Source organism: Polyodon spathula, chromosome 8 (genome assembly GCF_017654505.1).
Source record: "Polyodon spathula isolate WHYD16114869_AA chromosome 8, ASM1765450v1, whole genome shotgun sequence".
Lineage (NCBI taxonomy): Eukaryota > Metazoa > Chordata > Actinopteri > Acipenseriformes > Polyodontidae > Polyodon > Polyodon spathula.
In genome coordinates, this window is record NC_054541.1 from 37,328,507 (window position 1) to 37,351,675 (window position 23,169).

At 38.4% G+C, this 23,169-nt stretch overlaps 1 protein-coding gene across 2 annotated transcripts; it reads left to right on the forward strand.

The window, feature by feature from the left end:
- Positions 1-9,050: 9,050 nt before the first annotated feature.
- On the forward strand, positions 9,051-13,825 carry si:dkey-5i3.5 (uncharacterized protein LOC565091 homolog). 2 transcript variants are annotated; one of them, XM_041258514.1, is made up of 3 exons: positions 9,051-9,088; positions 11,547-12,036; positions 12,871-13,825. In XM_041258514.1, exons 1-3 carry the CDS (start codon positions 9,056-9,058, stop codon positions 13,230-13,232), a joined length of 885 nt encoding a protein of 294 aa, XP_041114448.1. In that variant the 5' UTR covers positions 9,051-9,055; the 3' UTR covers positions 13,233-13,825. The 2 variants fall into 2 exon arrangements, with proteins under 2 accessions (XP_041114448.1, XP_041114449.1); XM_041258515.1 differs by lacking the exon at positions 9,051-9,088 and adding an exon at positions 9,107-9,272.
- The last annotated feature ends 9,344 nt before the right edge of the window (positions 13,826-23,169 follow it).

Sequence of the window (23,169 nt, forward strand, 5' to 3'; positions counted from 1 at the left end):
CCAAGTCACAAGGTTTTACAAGTCAGATTATAGGGTAATTGTTAAAGGAACAGCAGTTCTTACAGAAATAAAGCAGTACCAATTATTTTGGTTTGTATGTTTTGTGAAAAGACCTTTTTCCACCAGGAGTCAGCAAGATGTTCTTCCCAAGTTTGCAAGGCTTAGTGCTGTGGAGCACTCTGCTTTTTTCTTGAAGGCTATACAGTGGATTACTACAATGCAGCCATTGAGGTATTTTGGAATAACCCGCTCCAGGCCCCTGGCTTCTTCTTCCACAGTGAGAATGATCTACTTAGTAACCACAAAGAGCTAGGGAGATTGCAGAAAAGGTGGCAGCAGTAGGGGATTACAGTTGTGTACAAAGCCTGGAAAGATTTGTGCCAAGCAGGGAACCTTTGACAACACCCACAGTCCCTCAACATGTCTCCTAAAGGCAAATCCTCTACTGGTCTCAAGGATCCCACTCCAGAAGCAGGTAACCTAGAAGCAATACCTTTCCAAAGAGAATAATGAATCTTGAACAAGAAATACATTTCAATCTTAAGGAACTCCCACACCAACAAAATCCCTTTATATACCATTGTATAGTACTCTCATAGAATAACTTGACCAGCCACTTTGTCTTAACCCCTAGGGCTGTCAAAGCCAACATTAACCAGGCAATGCCAAATAAATATTATAAAACCACTAGTGCTGATTGTAACAGGCCCAGTTTGTTTGTACTTGTGTCAAAGTGGCTGTTGATTATGAACAGGTCCATGCAGTGCAGGAATAATCACAGGCAGACAATTCAGTTTAGAAAAAGGGGTGCTTTATTTTATAAATCCAGGTCTGATGACTTCAAACAATAATCCCAGCAATACACAGCAATGTCTACTGCATTGTTTAATAATAACAGGTTGCAGTCCAAAATAATAAACAGTTAGTACATCCACAATATACAATACACGGTCACCAAATCCAGGTGCGTGCTGTAGTGCTCCGGTTTTGTGCTGGCCCGTGGCGACAGCTTCGGATTCGTGCTTAGCCGTCTAGTGATATACAAACACATAAAGTTATTTAAACAGACACGAACAAACAAAGAAAACACAAATATTTATCATACGCTTTTCTCTGTGTCTAACACGGTCCTTCCAGTTTCTAACACAAACTGAGTGAAGGAAGAGTTACGCTTCTCCGGCCCCTTTCTGCTATCATACATGACCCCTTGGTAAATAATTGCAGCTGCCTCTATTGCCTGCAGCTGCTACCTCGTTTACCTTCCGAGTTAATAGTTCCTGCAACGGAGTCTACTTCTTCCAGGCTGACCGACTTCCAGATCCAGGAAATGAACCATCAGACCAGCCTGTCCAAAGACTTCCCCTTTCTCTACTTAGCGCCCTGACAGGTCAGGGGGGAGATTTACAGCCAGAACTCATTATCTTTCTGTTACAGTACTTTATTGCTATTCGTGAAAAAAAATGAAATCCAGACTGTAGAGCAAGAACAAATTAACAATAGCAATTAACAATAACAAATAAAAAAGGGAAACCAAAATGTTAAGATAAATGAAGTGTAGTATGGTGCTGTGACAAAGTGCCCGCCCCTGTGTATATTATCTGTTATGTGTTGCATGTGGTGTGTTTAAATGTTTGTGTATAAACTTTGGTACACGGGATATAAACGGGTCTGTGTAACACGAGTGTTTAAAATGTATATGTGTATTTAGGCACGAGGATTGCACAGCACTTCACGTGCAAAGGAAAAGTAGTAATATGTGAGCACAGGGAATTGCACTTTATTAATTCACGTGCAGTTGTACCGAGACTCCAATTGAATGATTGATTACCAGTCAAGTCTCGGTACAGCTGCATAAAAGGAGCATGTTTTCACATACACGGGGTTGTGTGTTCGGGAGTGAGAGAGAGAGAGAGAGAGAGAGAGAGAGAGAGAGAGAGAGAGAGAGAGAGAGAGAGATTGTTTGGTCAATTGTCAATTGTTTTGGTTTAGCGTTCGTCCACTCTGTGTTTTGTCAGTGTATTCGTTTTGTTTGTCTATTTATTTTGGCCTCATGTGCCGTGTCCTGTTTTTGTATTGTTACAAACCTTTTATTTTCTGCCTGTTGTATTATTAAACTGCGCATCAGTGCCTTCACCATTTCAACAGCTGTGTACAGAGTCAATTCCTGTTTCTGTTCTGTCGTCACCCACTTTGGCCGTCCTTGTGACAGGTGCATAAACTAAATATTCCAGACTTGTGGGTTTTAGCAAGGAATGACACTGAGACAAATGAAATGTTATTTATTGTCTATCCCAACAATTATGTTCCCAAACAACAATCAATACCACAATAAACAATGATATTTAACAACAATACAAGGCAAACACAATCTCTGTGGCAGGGAGCTGCAGGCACTCAGGACAGGAACTTTTTCGCTGGAACTACTCAGTGTCAAAGGTGGACACAGGATGGTTGTGCTGGTTGTCACTCATTACAGTCCTTGCTCCACGTTCCTGAAAAGAATGTCTTACATTAGAAACTATTCTATTGTTTTCACACTTGTAAACACAGGCTGCGACGTGAAACATGTATCATGGTGTATAGGGCCTTGGTTTCATAAAGAATTGCAATTGTGAGTAGTAGGGGTTCTTTTTGCAAGCGTTTCATAAAACTGGTAGCAAGTGCTATAGCTGTTTTGCAATCTACGATGGGAAAATCATTAATTCGGCAACTGACTTTTAATGACAGGTAGCCTACAAGTAAATAAAAAATTACAACCATTATAAAATTTGTAGGCAAGAATAAAAATGTTGGCAAATAGGCCTACATGAACTTTAACTGACGAGTAAAAAAAAAGAAGTGAATGATTTTTGTGTTGAAGCGGTAGGCCTACAGCTATGGACATAATAAAGAAATGGATAATCTTTCCATTAGACAATATTAAAAGAAACAAAACGGAGAATGGAACAAAAAAAAAAAAATAGTTGAAGGAGATGGTCCTAAATGTAATATTAAAAACATAGCCATTAATGTTACTGAGGGCAGACTGAACATGAGCCAAATGCAAGGGAAGTGTAATGAGCACTGGTAAATTTGACTTATTTCTCTGTTTGTATCTATGTAAGATAGCAATTATGACACTGTATTCATATACACTAAGGTTGCATTGTTATTATTACTACTACTGTTGTTGTTGCTGTTATTATTCTTATTATTAGTTGATTTTATTTATGCAGCAGAACGCCTCAAGGCGAAGTTAACAAGGTTAACAAACAGTAAAATTAATTATTAAGGTCTAAACACACAACAGCATTTATTCACACGTAAGCCAAACGTCTGATTCTAGCAGTGCTTGTTCTTTATAAGCAGCACAATAAATATCTCGATTTGCAATACAGACAGAAAATAAGGGAGAATATGTGAGGAAATCGAAACTACAGTTAACACTTTTAATTTTAAAATAAATAAATTGCTTTACCTGTGAAAATGCGTTGTATTATTAAATACAAACGGGTTAAAGAGGGTCGGTTTGCGTCGCTGTGAAAACAAACAGCAGGTATGACATACCATCAGTAAAAACAGAAAAAATAGATACATATATAAAGTGTTCTATTGAAACAAAACACCTGTTTGTATATTGTGTTTTCTATCAGCAGAATTACAACCAATGGGTTGAACTGAAGTAACTGCATTTGCTTTCAGTAAACACTGCAGCTCAGAAACGACATAAAACTGTAGTATGAAGTTTATTATTGGCTAACTCTGCTTTAATTTTATTATTTATTATTTTACAAACCGGTATTTTTTACGCAGGTCAGTGGTATTTCATTACAGTGAACTCGCATTATAGGCCTATTGAGGACAGTGCGGCTGGAAGAGTCACTCAACAACCGGGGTACAGCGAAGCTTAGCCCTGAGGAGGAAATGTGTACTGTCAGGAAGAATAGACAATCATTCGTGGATGACTGCACAGGCATTCGCTCACATACAAAAGACAGATATAAAGAGCGGCCTACCACACATGCGGGGAGGCCTCTGAAAGACAGAAAGGCAAAAAGGCTCTGTCTTTTTTAAGTCATTGATTCCGGGAAAGCGGCAAGCCAGCTTTCAGCATGAATGCTTGGGAAATACAACCACTTGAATTGTCTCGAGAAGCTCTTTTCTATCAACACACTAAGGTCAACGCAGAGGTCTTACCATACCGTCTTGAGAGGGAAAAAGAGGAAGAGCTTCCTTTGGGTGACAGTTTTTATTCCATCGATGGGCGAGACCGAGTGCGTCATCCCAGGAAGGGGCCTGTCGGCAGCTCTGGTATAGAGAACCCAGCAATAGCTACCCGAAGGGCAGGAATATCCCATACCTAATGTAGTGGTGGTCGTCTTCAAATTGAAAGGAAACCGCATTCAACCCTTTTCTCTCCTTCATCTGAACAACAATGCGGCAGCCTGCACCCGATTCATATTGCCTCCAAACTTAAGACTGTGGAAATCGCAACGTTTTTTGTCCAGAAATTGAACCTGTTCCGATTTTTTTCGCAGCGTTTTTTCACAGCGATTACGCTAAAGTGAGAAAGGCAGTATTCAATTCTATAAGTTCGATTTTTCAAAACGAAAAACGTTGTGAATAAGCTGTAGTGTTACTAGCCATTATAGTCTAAAAAGTGAGCGTCTTAAATGGCTGAAGTGAGCAGCAACAGAAGAGAATATATAGAGCAAGAAATAAATTAATAGATTAAAATGTAGTGATCAGTCATGAAGCTTTTATACTTGGATCATACACTCATACAATTTAAATAAATTATATGAACCAAACACACATACACACACACACACACACACAAGGATGCGAATGTTTCCAAAGATAACTGTTCAGACTGTTCTTAAATTCAATTACAAAATTGATTTATCAATTTAATTATATAAATATCTTTAAATTATAAAATATCATTACCTTGAGTGTCTTTCGTTTCGAATGGTAAAAAAAAAAAAAAAAACTACTATACTCTTATCCGTCTACCTCTAGTGGTCAAAACATTTGGCAGAATTTTGTGTTTACATACAGAACCAATCAGAGGACACAAACTGGGTTGTTGTCAGGAATCTGATTGTCATTGCATATTCAGTAGTATGTTGATTAGAGAAAAACGGAATCCAGTATATTAAGATGAGGAAAGATAGGCCTACTGTGCTTTACTTTGAGTGCACACCACATGCCACTACGGATCTTGGTGGTTTGTAAAATCTCTCTAATTATTACTGGGAAAGTATTCCCATAAATGTGACACAGGACCCATCTTTTAAAATAGTAGGCCTATGTTTCTTCTTGCTAAATATTTGACTTTTTTTCTGATCTTTTTTTCTTTTTATCAACATAAGGTTAAATGACGATTATGGTCGAAAAAATGGTCTGTTAATAATAAATCAATATACTAATACGTAAATAACACCAAAATACTGTATCTATCCGTATCTGTCTTCTGTATATGCTAATTTGGATAGGTCTCAATATGGAGCCCTGGGGAACACAAGAAGAAACCAAGTAGACCTGAAACCACCCAGAGAGACAAAATGCTTTCTCTCATGGAGATAAGAATTAAACCAGTCTCCAGCTGGGCAAGGAGAGTATTATGGTTCACTGTGTCATAAGCAGCACTAAGGTCCAGTAAGACCAAAATAGAGAGGGCCCCAGAATCAGAAGCCATTGGCAGATCATTGACAACCTTGCCCAGAACAAACAATCAGAACAACACAACAAGGTCCCCTTCAGTTGGCTAGTTCACTACAATATGATTGATCTTTTATGGAGATTTTTTTCACTACTACTACAGTACACATTTTAAATATAACATAACTATAAATTATTATTTTCACAGCATTTTGTCATCAGTTATCACTGTTTTATTTGGGAAATTGTGAATCATATCTGTTTATGTAAAAAGGTAGTTTAAGGCATAATAATTTATATTGGATAAATTAATGCCATGATTGGCTGAAAAAGATCACATGACCGTGCTTTTTGGTTCCTGGGTAGTAAGTGTTATTTCCTAATTGCTTATGCCTCAAAAGTATAGAAAATGACTATTATTCCCCACAAACTTTGCTTTTGTGACCAGGACAGTGATATTTTGAAATTTACCTATTTTCCAGAACATTCCAGATAAATTTAGTGCTGAGTAAACTTGAAGTAACTTCTAGAACTTTCTAGAACTTTCCTGTAATATAAATAGTAGTATAAATACAGGGGCCTTAAGCCCACCAGTTCAGTTTAGTATGTGGATACATATGTGCATTTTTCTGAGATGGCATCAAGAGGCTGCAGGCATCCGGCAGATGCATTTTGCTATGTCTGCGGCCAATTTATCAAGACAAGAGCGAAAAAGTACTCCATGGAAGCATCTGCTAAGATGTGTGAGGCCTACAAGGCATATTTCGGCATGCCTGTCGGGGATCATGACAAACCCTGGGCACCTCATTTCACCTGCGAGCACTGCAAAAAAACTCTGGAAGGTAAGATGGGCAATTGTTGCTCGGAATTTTATGTTATACAATTTGTTAAAATTTTTTAAATTGTAAAAGTTTTTAATTTTAAAATGTTTTACAGTTTTCAATGTTATTGAAAAAATATATATGAAAAATGTTGCGAGAATCTCTTACACATTAGTCATGGGTGAAATAAATGTATTTTTGTAGGATGGTACAGAGGGGAAAAGAGAGCTTGCTAACCCAAGAATTTGGCAGGAACCCACTGACCACTCAAGCAACTGCTACTTCTGCATGGTGGACCCTTCCAAACGTCGGACTGGCAAGAATGCACCTGCTATCACGTATCCGGACCTTCCTTCATCCATCGCCCCGGTGCCACACTGCCATGAGCTCCCCGTACCCACTCCTCCGGAGAGAGAGCAGCCGTCTTTAGAAGAGAGCAGCAAGTCAGAGAGCGAGGAAGACGTTGTAGATCCAGATGACAATTTCAGAGGTGGAGCTGAGGAGAGAAACCCATACTACCCCAACCAAAAAGACCTCAACGACTTGATTAGAGATCTTGGTCTCACCAAGTCCAATGCCGAGCTTTTGACGTCTAGGCTCAAGCAATGGAACTTGTTGGATGAAAATGTGCAAGTCGCAGATCAGAGGAAGCGTCACCAACCTTTTTCCAGCTTCTTCACCCGTCAAGTTGGGCTCTGCTTCTGCCACAATGTGACCAGTCTGTTCGAGGCAATTAGAATCTCCTGTAACCAGAATGAGTGGCGCCTCTTCATTGACAGCTCATCCAGGAGCCTCAAAGCCGTGCTGCTCCATAATGGTAACAAGTACCCGTCTCTTCCCCTGGCTCACTCGGTGCACCTCAAAGAGGATTACAACAGCATCAAGACCTTGCTGGACGCCTTGAAGTATGATGAGTATGGCTGGGAGGTCATAGGAGACTTCAAAATGGTAGCATTCCTGATGGGTCTCCAAGGCGGTTTTACCAAGTTTGCCTGCTATCTTTGCCTTTGGGACAGCAGGGACACCAAGGCACACTACCACAGGTGGGACTGGCCACAGTGGACCGAGTTCTCTGTGGGGAGGAACAACGTCAAGTGGGAGCTACTGGTGGACCCCCGGAAGGTGCTGATGCCACCATTGCACATCAAATTGGGCCTTATGAAACAATTTGTCAGAGCTCTAGATAAGGAGTCGGCAGCCTTCAAGTACCTTCAAGACTTCTTCCCTAAGCTGTCTGAGGCAAAGGTCAAAGCCGGTGTCTTCGTCGGACCACAGATAAAGAAGATCCTGGAGTGCAATGAATTCCCCAAGAAGCTCACTAGTAAGGAGAAAGTGGCTTGGAACAGCTTTGTCGCAGTAGTTCGGGGCTTCCTGGGCAATCACAAGGCCGAAAACTATGTGGAACTGGTTGTTCAGTCTTGAACAAAGAAGACTATGTGGCGACCTAATTCAAGCATTCTAAAATGCTAAAAGGTATTGACAGTGTCGACCGAAGGGACTTTTTCAGCCTGAAAAAAGAAACAAGAACCAGGGGTCACAAATGAAGATTAGACAAAGGGGCATTCAGAACAGAAAATAGGAGGCACTTTTTTACACAGAGAATTGTGAGGGTCTGGAATCAACTCCCCAGTAATGTTGTTGAAGCTGACTCCCTGGGATCCTTCAAGAAGCTGCTTAATGAGATTTTGGGATCAATAAGCTACTAACAACCAAACGAGCAAGATGGGACAAATGGCCTCCTCTCGTTTGTAAACTTTCTTATGTTCTTATGTTCTTATGAGACTCTGGTGAAGAACTATGGCACAATGGGCTGTAGGATGTCCCTCAAATCCATATCCTTGATGCTCATCTTGATAAATTCAAGGAGAACATGGGAGCATACTCGGAGGAGCAAGGCGAGCGCTTCCACCAGGATATGCTGGACTTTGAACGCCGCTACCAAGGACAGTATAACGAGAACATGATGGGAGACTACATTTGGGGGCTGATTCGTGAAAGTGATTTACAGTATAATCGTAACTCTCGAATAACTACTCACTTCTAAATCTTTTGTAGTCATTTTTGTATTACTTTAGTATAAATACATGTTAATTTGGATTCATATGTTGTTTTTTTCTGACTTTATGTGAACGAAAAGACACAAATTCGCCCGTTTTCTCATTAGAAATAGGTACATTTCAAAATATCACTGTCCTTCACAAAAGCAAAGTTTGGGGGGAATAATAGCCATTTTCTATACTTTTGAGGCATAAGCAATTAGGAAATAACACTTACTACCCAGGAACAAAAATTGTGTTACATAGTGTCATCAGTGGCTGGGTCAATAGCTTAAGAAAATATAATATTAATTCTCGCCGCTATAGTGGCAGGGTCAAGGCTATTTTGGTTCAAATCAGGGGAAAGGACCACAGGAGTGGCGAGGGAGGGTGTTGTAACAACGGAGGGTACTGCTGTGATTCGATCCAGGCAAAGGAAGAAGGGCAAATAAACATAATTAGCAAATCGTAGAACAATTAAACAAACAAACAAAAAAATTAGGCACTTATATTGCTGATATTACGGTACAAATGGGTTGTGCCTCAAGCCTCTCCATGTCAGGGATCATCTGTAAACTACGTTTTAAGGTAAAGTATTAAATTGGTCATGCAATTTGCTATAGTATCTGCAATAAATAGTGCTGGAGAGCCAATTGAATTGTTTTCTTCAAGGACATTTCGGAAAACTTTGGAAGAGTTTGCTATGACTACATCATAAGTCGTTTTTTTTTTTTGTAAGGCATTTACAACGTGAGCGGGCAGTAGTATGGCGGTATGTAAATTATTTCGTGTTTTTATAGGCAATATACATCTCATATCTATTCATTGATGCATACAAAACCTAATATTAAAAACATGGAAATTGTGAAGATGCACTATGATCTGTGTTCGGCACGGTGCAGTGACTGGAAATGTTTCAGCTATTTTTGTTGTCTGCCTGACAGAGCAGTATACTTCCTCAAGCACATACGTTATATATACGCACAACATATGAAGGCTGAAAACAGTGCGTTAATGCGTTAATGTCAACCATACCAATGACTCACATACCACACCTTGCTTGTTTAAAAAATGATTATATAGATATAACATCTACAATAATATATATATATATATATATATATATATATATATATATATATATATATATATATATGTTTTATTACCTTTAAAGATTTGCAGCGGTACTGTAATATGGATTCAAAAAACGAGAAGCCCTTTCGCATTAATCATTAAGGCATTTTGTTGTAAAAATAAATTTGAAGTTGGAGCCCATCGGACAGGGTGTGTATACAAATGTTCTAGTATTTTTGTTATAAAACATGATACAAGGTACTTACTACACTGGGTTAACAAAATCTCTGTTTACAAACAAGCCAAACAACATCTTCAGTGATTAACTTTTTCGAGTAAAGGGCTTTGAAAATCAGCCCTAATGTGTGGTTTATCTGAATTCTTCCTCGTTTTTATACGATTGGTCAAGTTAATTTCTGGTTTACAAAAGTAGCTCATTTGACTGTTTCAAACAGGATATTTATCTGATTTGTTTTGAGTAATTTTATTACAAACTTTAATAATCTTTATGAGAACATTTTCTTTTTACGTTCTTGACCGAAAGTAGCAACACCAGTAGTACAGAATCTTCCAATCTTCTCTCCACATACTGAAGTAGATGTCTGTGTTCTATACTGAAAATATATATATATATATATATATATATATATATATATATATATATATATATATATATATATATATATATATAAACCTTGATGAACCTTTAGCCCATTTTTCTTTCATGAAGGCTGTGAGTTTCTGGCTTTAAGTATTCTGCGAGAAGTCTGCCAGTACCTATAGTCAGTTAATATCCAGAAATGGGGATATACTGTGTGACATTCATTCACACTTTTTAGATAAAATGAGTTGAGAATTGCTCACCCAATTGCAATGAGTCATCCAGAACATCATATTCCTTCTTTAATTGAGGTAAAACTACATAATTAAATCAAAAAGGCAAGTCTAGACATTTCAGGTAAAACCAGTAAACCTGGGCCTTGGTTAGAACAACACAGTTATTGAGAGAATCTGAATCTAGGTTTCATTACAGTGAAAAGGTATTTCATGGATTGGAAAATTGCTACTGTTTATATAATTTAGATGAACTGTATATACATCCTTATATACGATACATTATACAAGTACCCATTTTAAAGACCTCAAAGGTATCTTTCTCGCCTCAATCTGACAGTTTCTAAAGAACAGGTTTTAATATAATAAACAGTATGAACTCTTCTAGAGCTCTGGCTTATTATTGATTTGGCCAGATTGACCAGTAGCCTGAATTTTATGATAATATGTGTGGAAATAGTTGTACTATTGCAGTAGGCCTGTTTGTTTTACTAGTCTTGTAAATAATCATCAGTCAGTTAAACTCTCGCCAGCTCCGTGTGGGAAAAATATTTCTAAAGAATAGGCAACTAGAAACTGAAAACCATTTGTTTTTGTTGAAGAAGATTAACAATACAGGTGAATTTTCAAGAGTCAGTATAGTTGTAGATTATTGGTGTAAACTATGGAAGGAAATCTCAAATATTTAAAACAGCAACATAAAGTGTTGATATCCAGTGCTAATATTAAATAACTGCACACAGCTGTCACAGTGGTTGTTATTTGATAGTTTTTAGAAACAGCTATAAAAAGAGCAGAGCCATCATTAAAATGCCATTATATTGGTAATGTATACAGGGACTGTTAACTCTTAAGGTGACTCAAATTTGGAATGTTTTTTCAGCATGTTTACTGTTTGTAGGCATTGAGTATCAGAACTGCATCTAGAGAGCAGCAGGGTTAAAATCACAGGTCACAGTTATAGGTCAATTTACAACGGAAAAGCCCCATCATACATTTTGCTAAAACTTGACACCAGAAGTCTTTACTTCAAGTTGTTTTCAAGTGACAGCCGTTTAAAGAACAGATGGTAGGCTGTTTAGTCATTAAACCCATGCTGCTGTATCTCTGACAACTTATCGTATGCTTTATTTTCCAGAACACTAATTCAACCAATAAAATGCAGAAAGCCACCATTACTAGTGGAGTCACAGCTCAGAGGATTTCCAAAACCATCACGTTTTACAAGAATGAATCTGAAACAGCTTCCATGCTCCAACAGAATGGCCCCAAGCCTCTGCTGCTGCTTCTTCCCTGGCTGGGCTCTCGACCACACGCTGTGGACAAGTATCGTGAGATCTACTTCAGGCAGGGGTTTGACGTTCTGACCGTGGAGAGCAAGACCAGTCACTTCCTGTGGCCCAGGTGGGGGTTGGACTATGGGGCCCAGGTACTGGAGTTGCTGCAGAGTGACAGCTTTGTGTCCCGCCCACTCCTGCTTCATGCCTTCTCCATTGGAGGATATATCTTCTCCCAGATGATGGTGCACATCTCCAAGAATGCTCAGCAATACAAGAGCATGACTGACAGGATCAAGGGTCAGATCTATGACAGCCTCGTCATAGGCTCTGTGGAGAGAATGGCAACAGGTATGATCAGAAAAAAAACGTTTTAGTTCTTAAATTATTCTTACGAGTCTGTCGTGAAATAGATAGTTTTAAAAAGTTTTATACTGTAATTGTGAAACTGATGTTGATGTTAGTTTCTTTAATAGTTTTGAATTTGTCAAACTTAAAAAAAACAAACAAACAAACAAAAAAAACTGTCTTTCAATAACTTAATTGTTTAGGGTCATGTCAGTATGGTTTAGCTTTAGTAATACAAATACTGAATACTTACTGGTATGCATAAACAGTAGACCAAACATGCTAAAAACTTTCATGGAATGGCTTAAATGACGAAAACTATTTCAAAGGGTATTGTGTGTAATGGTGTAATGATAAATGTCATGATACAATACTTATCACGATGTGCAGGTCATGATGCAATGTGTATTACGAAACATGTAATGGTTCTGATTAGCTGTTTGAATGACGCACAATAACAGCAAATGATCAGTTAATGGACTATTAAAAGACAAAAATGAAATAAGTTAGGGAGAGTATGTATTTTATAAAATACACGTATTTCTCATTCAAGAACTATTTGCTACGTTATGCTTTTGGTCTTGTATCACATACATACCTCTATTACGATAAGATAATATAATGTAAATAATGTATCCCGATTCCTCGATACACAATGAGTGATTACACCCCTAGTTGTGTGGAGCACTGCTGTTAAGCATTTTTTACAATAAAGAAAGAGGTCAACTTGTACCTGAATACATGCAGTTCATTATTAAACATACATGCATGCAAAATCTAAACAATGAGCTGGATTGAACTAAGAACAGTTCATATTTTGTTTCTTCAATTTTACAGGAGTTGGAAAGATGGTGCTTCCGAAAGTGGAAGGGTTAGTGAGCAAGGGCACTCTGCTCTACTTCAGTGTCCTGAAGGGCTATACGGTGGATTACTACAATGTCGCCATTGGTATGTTTTGGAATAACCCACTACAGACTCCAGCCTTGTTCTTCTACTGTGAGAATGACCCACTCAGTGATCACAAGGAGGTAGAGAGATTGCTGCAAAGTTGGCACCTGCAGGGGATTAACGTGATGGGAAAAGGCTGGAAAGATTCCCTGCATGCAGGGCACCTCAGAATGCACCCCCAGGAGTACCTGACGACACTGCACAGGTTCCTGCAGTCCCTCAACATGACACCACTGAAAGCTAAGATGTGAAAATGAATGTTACAAGCAATATCAAATATATTGGATTGTAAATAGTGTGTGACACAAATAAACAAGACACCTTCATAATAATTTAGAATGTTCAGGGTGAAGTTTCTGAACCCCCTTCCTATAAACCTTGGTCACATGTGCTCACCTAAACAATGTCACCAAATATGAAACATAGCAATGTGACCAAATACAAAACATAGCAATATGACCAAATACGGTTATACCGGTAATAGAGTCTAGGCATATTACATAATGATTGTAGAACTTTCTAATGTAGAATAATGTTCCAATACTTGTAAATAAAAAATGAAATCTGTTTCTCTACAGTGATTATATTTTAAAATACATACACGCTGCATTGGTAACCAGAGCAACATAATAGTGCTCTTCCAGTAATGAACTTATCAACTGCTTTGTAAATCAGATCAATTATACCAGTCTATTAGTTAACTATCAGTTAACTAGTGCATTTGAAATGAAAAATATTACTTGTTAAATTTAGGCTGGAATATCCATATCCGTGTGATATCCATGCTGCTGGATTTTGCAGATGTAAATTAATCTACCTCATTTCGTATGGCTACTTAATTAAAGTGATGTAGACTTGATTGTGTTTTATTACACTGAAACGTTTTGATATCAGATGTTGTAAAACATTTAATAAATAAAGATGTGTGTGTTCATCAACCATGTAGATCTGTGTCACTACGTTAGGGTTAAAAAATTGTCATTTGTCCTTGAACTTTTGCTAAATACAGTAATCTGTCACATATCCTATTGTGGTGGGACCAGAGTAAGGACAGCTGTAAAAAGTTGGATGAATGAATCCTGTTTTAAATACCATTATACACAGCTGTAACAATTACTGTATTCATACAATTATTGTTTTCAGATTCAGCTTTTATTAGGGAGCTCCCCTAAATCTCTTGTTTAGAAAGATATAGGGTTTTAATGCTTGTGACAGAGACGCCGTCTGCCATGTGGGTGGGTGCATTTGTTGCTGAGTGACAGTCAGGCGATCTAGACGGAGGTTGAAGTAGATACGCCCCGCAGGCGAACAGGATTTATTAGTCAACACACTGAACAGCTCAGGTGGCACTACCAGCAAACAATGGCAGCACACATAGTATATACAACACAGTGTACGAAAACTTTGGTAGAATCTACAATATTTGAACTAATTTTCACTGTTCAATAATAAACTAACATTGCTGAAGAGGATTATCATAGCGGATATGTGACGGGCGGATATGTGACGGGCGGATACGCAACGGATTACTGTACCAGTAAGACCCTACAATATTAAATTAACCTTGTTACAAATTAACTGGTCGTAAACTACAATCTTTAGTGATAATGCTCCCTCCAGTGGATAAGTACTGGCACATGTTTAAAAATATAGAGCCAGATTCACTGAAAAAAAAAAAATATAATTCATGAAACTGTTCTAATGCTTTGGGAAATAGTGTTCCCCTGTCCCCAGTTTTTCTGACATACCTGGGTCATCTGATTACAAAGTAATAGTTCACTTCAGCATCGTTTTGAGGATATTCACCCAGACATGCTGCATGTGTATCCTGATGGTGATGGCTACTTTCAAGATAATGCAGCCATCCGTCATGCAGGATTGAGGTGAGATGCATGGCAGAGACGTCAAGCATTTGCCACCACAATTCCCATATTTGATCATGTAGGGATGGATTTACACAACACATTCATCACCCTACTTACCTTTCTGCACCATGTTAACAACTGAATGGATGAACAGTCTTGAGAAACCTTTCAGCACGGTACAAGCAGTGGCTCTGCCCAATATGTGCAGGTCCTAGTAAGTGACCATGCAATATGTTATGTACATTATGCCCACTGGGTTTAATTATTGCAAGCAGCTTAAAAAAACTGCACTGGCCCTTGTAACAAAGATGGCAGTAACCTTTTCATTTCATTTGTACCTTTTCATGTTCGGTTTCTGGCAATGTGAGGCACACCATGGCACAAAAACGACTTTCTGTAATTCCGATGACATTTTCATGTAGTGCATTCTAGGCTCATTCTAAAAATATACCTCAAGCACAGATTTAATGTGCAACCGGGAAATGAAATATGTCTTGTTTTGTGTATAATTTTTGCTTCATAATGAGGGTAATTTATTTCAGATGTAATGCAGCAAGGCAATATAATCTAATTATCAAGGTCATTAATGTGAGATATAGTTATAGTTTAATAGGCATTGAAAGCTATAGCATAATGTCTACTGTATAATAAGGATGGTTTTAATTAGATTAAAATACAGCAGGGAACCACAGTCTGATAACGTTATAGCAGAGGTGGTGTTGTAATTACAATGTGAGAATTATAATCAACAATTAACCTTTTCTGGTTATAACCTTATTGTGGCAGAGCAAAAGCAGTGTAATATCTATCTTGGCCAGAGGAGTGCTTTAATTAAAAAGGTTCCAGCCTCTGGTCCATATGGAAACTAGGGTACAGGATGCCCAAATACAGTGGCTTGCGAAAGTATTGACCCCACTTGGCATTTCTCCTATTTTGTTGCCTTACAACCTGGAATTAAAATGGATTTTTATTTGGATTTCATGTAATGGACATACAGAAAATAGTCCAAATTGGTGATGTGAAATGAAAAAAATAACTTGTTTAAAAAAATTCTAAAAAATAAATAACGGAAAAGTGGTGCGTGCATATGTATTCACCCCCTTTGCTGTTAAGCCTCTAAATAAGATCTGGTGCAACCAATTACCTTCAGAAGTCACATAGTTAGTTAAATAAAGTCCACCTGTGTGCACATGATCTGTCACATGATCTCAATATATATACACCTGTTCTGAAAGGCCCCAGAGTCTGCAACACCACTAAGCAAGGGGCACCACCAAGCAAGCAGCACCATGAAGACCAAGGAGCTCTCTAAACAGGTCAGGGACAAAGTTGTGGAGAAGTACAGATCAGGGTTGGGTTACAAAAAAAATATCCGAAACTTTGAACATCCCACGGAGCACCATTAAAGCCATTATTAAAAAATGGAAAGAATATGGCACCACAACAAACCTGGCAAGAGAGGGCCGCCCACCAAAACTCACGGACCAGGCAAGGAGGGCATTAATCAAAGAGGCAACAAAGAGACCAAAGATAACCCTGAAGGAACTGCAAAGCTCCACAGCAGAGATTGGAGTATCTGTCCATAGGACCACTTTAAGCCGTACACTTCACTGAGCTGGGCTTTATGGAAGAGTGGCCAGAAAAAAGCCATTGCTTAAAGAAAAAAATAAGCAAACACGTTTGGTGTTCGCCAAAAGGTATGTGGGAGACTCCCCAAACATATGAAAGAAGGTACTCTGGTCAGATGAGACTAAAATTGAGCTTTTTGGCCATCAAGGAAAACCCTATGTCTGGCGCAAACCCAACACCTCTCATCACCCTGAGAACACCATCCCCACAGTGAAGCATGGTGGTGGCAGCATCATGCTGTGGGGATGTTTTTCATCGGCAGGGACTGGGAAACTGGTCAGAACTGAAGGAATGATGGATGGCGCTAAATACAGGGAAATTCTTGAGGGAAACCTGTTTCAGTCTTCTAGAGATTTGAGACTGAGACAGAGGTTCACCTTCCAGCAGGACAATAACCCTAAGCATACTGCTAAAGCAACACTTGAGTGGTTTAAGGGGAAACATTTAAATGTCTTGGAATGGCCTAGTCAAAGCCCAGACCTCAATCCAATTGAGAATCTGTGGTATGACTTAAAGATTGCTGTACACCAGCGGAACCCATCCAACTTGAAGGAGCTGGAGCAGTTTTGCCTTGAAGAATGGGCAAAAATCCCAGTGGCTAGATGTGCCAAGCTTATAGATACATACTCCAAGAGACTTGCAGCTGTAATTGCTGCAAAAGGTGGCTCTATAAAGTATTGACTTTGGGGGGGGGTGAATACTTATGCAAGCTCAAGTTTTCTGTTTTTTTGTCTTATTTCTTGTTTATTTCACAATAAAAAATATTTTGCATATTCAAAGTGGTAGGCATGTTGTGTAAATCAAATGATACAAACCCCCCAAAAAATCCATTTTAATTCGAGATTGGAAACAAAATAGGAAAAATACCAAGGGGGGTCAATACTTTCACAAGCCACTGTATGGGTATCCTGCTCTTGGTTTCGTTAATGAGCAATTGACTTGACCACATGCTAGAAAAGCACCTGGCTAGGACTGTCATGCAGTCATTTTTGGGCAGGCAGGAGAGAGTGTCTGGAACGAGTGACTACCAAGTGCCTATTATTTTGCCTAAAACAGCTTGATGGTTCTTTATCAGCTGACGAGAGAATTGCCACAAGCGGGACCCGTTTGCAACATTGTTGTCACAAATCTCGGGTAAATTGTTACAACAATGTTGCAAGGGATTGAGAGCGGGAAACCAGGGACCAAGAGCAGGAAGTGGTGCATGCTTGGGATAGGTGGCTGGTGCACCAGGGGTATGGCCTGGACGAGGCGATACGTAGCCGAGTGAAGGGGGGTGCAGAACTGAGAGAGAATTGGAGAGAACAGCCAATAAGAGCCATAAAAAAAGACACATTAAATCTTTTTACCGGCAACTTGCAGTGCCAACCCATTCCTGACACACAGCCTTACCACTAAGCCAACACTTCCACAACTCATATTCACATTTTATATAATGTTAAGCATGTTCTACTTTTTAAGAGAGTGAAGAAAAAATAACAACCTGTTTACATGTGGCTTATTTATTGGAGTTTTATATCACATCATAATAGTGTGTTAATGCTGTTTGCATAATACTGTGGCATTGCGTGGAAAAGAATAAGGCTCACACAGGATTTGCAGGTTCTTGGTTCATGATTTATTAAACTAGGACTCCCAGTGGACAGGTGAAGTGTGCTGCTTTACCAGCCAGTTGTACAAATACAGCTGAGCAGCGTAGTGCTACTTAGACTGAGAAATAATAAAAAATAAAATAAAGTCCAAAGTCGCTCTCAATCCCCTGAAGTTGCAAAATCTTGTCCCTTGATTCTGCCAACACTTGCAACTGGGGACACTGGCACTGCAAGCCGAGCCCCCAATTGGTGGCGATTCTCCTGTCTCTGATGTCCCTGAACACCTGCTGCACTGAACTGTTGACCCTGGGCCAGAGCGTTCCCGAACACAGTTACTGCAGACCCAGGGTCGTTACAATACATTATTCAGTCATATGAAAGGCATTCAATTTACACTAAAGTGTGTGGAGGGCGATTCTATTTATTATTCATCTAATGTTGTGATATTTGTGGTAATTCATATATTTATATGGGGTTGAGATTCGAATTACTTGGCACAATCTTACATCACATGGGAGTAGGAAAGATGCAACCCAACACCAGAAGAATACTGTTAGCAAAAGATAAGTGCTCTCATATTAGTCGAAAATAGATTTGTAACACTTGATTGAGGTGCTGCTCTGTGATGCTGAAACAGATGTATGAAGTTGGAAGAGATACATTATTGCAATAGTAAAAGTAAATGACCCCCTGTGGCAAAGTGGTTTATTGTAGACGGGTGCAGGGGTGATGCAATGCGTGAAACAAGCAGACAGAGATAATTGTAATCCAGTTTTAGAAAAATGTTTTTTATTGTATTTCCAGGTAGGGTGACTAAACTATAGTTCCCCAGAAATACACACCAGTGTGTACAGCATAGGGTATATAACAAGAACAGACAGTCCCAAATAATAAACAAATATCCGCCCCACAAAATACAGACACGGTCACCAGTCCTGGGTATGTGCAGTAGTGCTCGTGTTGGGTGATACAGTTTTAAATTTGTGACAATGGTGCAGTGTTGTCTGGTTTTGTGTGGGCCTCTGGCGACAGCTCTGGAACTGTGTTAACTGTCTGTTAATGTACAAGACAAGACGAGACAATTACAAACAAACAAAAACACAACACTCATGATTTTAGCAGTTTATTTGCTTTTCCTGTCCTTCTCAGCTCTTACTACAAACCAAAGCGAAAGAACAGATATCAATTATCTGCTCCTCGTATATGCTGTCACGTACGACCCCTTGGTAAACAAATGTAGCTGCCTTTACGATCTGTGGCTGCTACACTGTTTCCCTTCCGGGTCAATACGTTCATGCAACGGAATATCGCTTTCTTCCAGACTGCACGACTTCCCGACCTGGGGAAAGAACTGTCAGGCCAGCCCATCGAAAGAACTCTGCCCTCGCTGCTTAGCGCACTCACAGGTTGGGAGGGTAATTTACAACCAAGATTTTTTGTATTTCTGTCAAAATAATTCTCAATAATAGGTTTTAGAAATGTCACATTACTGTGTACAGCACCAGAGATGTTCCAGTTTTTGACTAAAGACTACAGTATAGTTCTTATTTAAACATTAAATAATTACATGTTTAAATTTTAATGACTACATCAGTAGTTAACCAAAATGTGTACTTTTAAGCATTAAAAGTCACTGTAGAGTTAAATTGTTGACATAATTATATACCAGTTTAGTTTTATCCAGATCTACATCCTGGAACATACCACCATCCTTGCGTTTACGTCAGAACAAAAGTTCCACATCTGTTTTCCTTTAAATCGGGGTGTTTTCCACTAACTTTTGGTTTTATTAAAAAAAGGGTAGCGCCCATCTGTAAACACGCAGGATGGTTCACGTACCATAATAATAAAAAATTACTACACAATTCTTCTTATTTTTCCCTACCACTTGCCTTTGACTATTCCATGGTAGTAGGGGTGTAACAACCCAGAGTAGTAGAGATAAGTGCTTCTGAACTGCATCGTAAAACTCTGCTTTAATATATATTGCATATCTAACTGTTGTTGCAGTTATGCATATCATTTTTTTAGATTCATGCTTCAGTTTGTACTAGTTTGTTTTAAAATATATCTGCATACTAGAAACTAGAAATTAAAAATGTCCAGCACTTTATTCGTTCGCAGTTTGCCGGCAACAGCTAGTATCAGTGATCGGCTGGTGGAGATTTTCAGTGAAATCGGACCAGTAAAACATGGTGTGGTGACGGAGAAAGGAAAGGGAGAGCATACTGTATTATTATATTTTTAAAATTTATTTTTGTAATAAATTTATTTTAAATGTACAACCAGGGAACACGATGTTGCAAACAAACGATTTGTGGGAACCCTTAAACGTGGAGTAAAGGTTTTACAAATAACCAATAATAATACCTCCCAGTATGAGTGCTTCAGAATAACTCTCAGAATCTCTCTATGTGCTGTTTTTTTTTTCATTCAGGCAGTGAGACATGACATGGATTTGGGTATGTTACATTTTCCATGCTTGAGGACATCCAGAAGGCGCTGAAAGTGGTCAAAAATTACAATTGGGAAACAATTACATTGACAGTTGCCAAGAAAAAACAGCGTGACAAAAAGAAGGGCAGTAGGTTGGTGTTTGAATGCAAGCTTATATATAATGCTTTAAACTCAAGTTATTTAAACAATGTTTTTAAAGTAGATTAATTAAATAAGACTTGTTATCATGTTATACTGAAAGTCCAAAAAACTATAAAACTGTATTTTAAAAATTAAAAACTGACTTAAACAATACCGTTTTAAGATTTAAAACTAAGATTTGCGAATAAGGCTCAGGGATTTAATTTAGATTTGCTGGCTAGTATTATAAGGTTTTTCACACTTTTAACCCATATTGTACTTTTTGTTTTTGTAGAACCCCAGCAATCTGCTCCAAAAGAGCTGAAACCCAAAACAATGAAGAAATCTAAAAGAAAAGCTAGATTAATAATCAGGAATTTGAGTTTCAAGGTAAGAGTAAAACACAATTCTGAGTGCTTCCAAATTCATTAGATTTCTGCAAAGGAGAAATGTTTAATCCATGATGTTTTTGTTATCTCCCTGCAGTGTTCTGAAGATGATATGAAGCAGGAGTTTTCTAAATATGGAGCCATCTTTGAATTGAAAATCTTATTGAAAGAAGGTAATGGGGGGGGGGGGGGTTATTATGCTAACCCACTTGCTACATGATATATACCGTATTCCTTCGAATTTAAAACACAGCCCAAATTTCCTGACCTCAATTTGAGGAAAAAAACAAAACATCAAATATGGATTTACAAAGTTACACATATGGAGGCAGTTTGCGGCAGTCTGCTATCACACAGAGCATTACAGTTATGTGCTTGTAACAAGGGAGGATTGTTACACATGTGGATCATCTCTGAACAGTACTGAGGCAGACACCAAGCATTGGGTGTTGACATGCAGTACATATTTAAGAAACGAAAGTGCAGACACTAGGGTACCAGCAGTGGTAGCCCTAGTGTCACATTTAATAAAGGAAACAAAGCTAAAAATAAGTTTGCCACACAAATGGCGAGCACTAGACTCGCAAAGAAATGTCCCACTCCTGGAAACTACTACACTATAAAAACCCTCTCTATAGACGGATTGGGATCAACCTCCCCTAAACTAACCCACTCTTCACAGCTGTTCACAGCTGTGTCACCTTGCCGACCACGAAGCTCCGCCTGAAACTGACACAATGGCACAAATAAAATGCTAATTTTTTTTGTTCATTACATGTGTTGCTATTTACAAAAATGCTGGCTGGTTTGTGGAGTTAGGGGTTACAGCCTGTGAGTGATTTAAATAACTGGATTATTACCTACAATAATGAATGTACTCATGTACATACATTGTCTTCACAAAGTCCCAATTAAAAGACAGTACATTTCACATCAGCCCTCAGGATAAAATTGTTAAGTAGGTGGGAGAAATTAGCAGTGGGACAAAACCACTACAGCAAGTACAGTAGAATCTGCCAGAACTGACAGACGCTGAATCTACAGGTTGGATACTTATGAGAGCATAACAAATACAAAAGAAAAACGAGGGAAACACAGATTTTTTTCAAGGTGGGAGACTTTGTATAAATGGATTTGAATGAGTGAACGATTGCCTTCCGGTTTGTCCGAGCTGCCAGTGACTGTTTTACTTTTTAAACGCTGCAGTAACAGTTCTGATTGTGAAACATCCACACTATAATTTGAAAGAACAGGTGACTTTATACTCTATCTATACAGCACCCTGAAGCCTACTGGTGAGTGGCACTTTAGAAATTTTGAAAAATGAATAAATAGATAATATACATGTGATGGCTAATATATTATAATGTGATGATATGCTGATAAAATTATTTTCCTTCAGTCTCTTCAGTCAACTTTTTTCTTCAAACCCGATGTGAAACCCCTTGCATAATACATTTTTTGTTTTGTAATTTTTGCTGCTTACTAGTTATATGATGCACGTTCGCATGCTACGCCGGGTCGCTGACGACAAAGGGCGATTACCCAGTATGTCATTCATAAGGTTGAAAGTTTTTTTTTTTTTAGCTTTATAGTACTGTGCTTTTAAAACTTTACATCGATGAGAAACTTGATCCACAGTTCTCTCAAATACTTCTGCACATCTGTAGGAAGAATATTCCTCTTCATATGCCGAATATGCTGTTTACATTGCAGAATATCTATTCAGATTAGTCAGTATTCTGAATACTAGTGGAATATTTCTGGCCATGTAAACGAGTGATTTGAAGCCTGGGTTTCAAACAAACTGATCATTGCTCACCAGTACTGTATTGGTATAACATTTTATATATATATATATACACACACACACACACACACATGTTTTTTGTTTTGTTTTTAAACTGTTGCCACTTCATATGTCCAATCATTCTGAATGGAAATTATTGCAATATTTAATTAAATTCAGAAACAACTTTAGGTAATACATTGTTTTTCATTATAGACACATGTAACAGTCTAGATCACCAAGTGAAAGTAAAGCTGTAAGAGCAAGCACCATCATTGAAGAGGTACATAAGAAAGTTTACAAATGAGAGGAGGCCATTCGGCCCTTCTTGTTTGTTTGCTTGTACA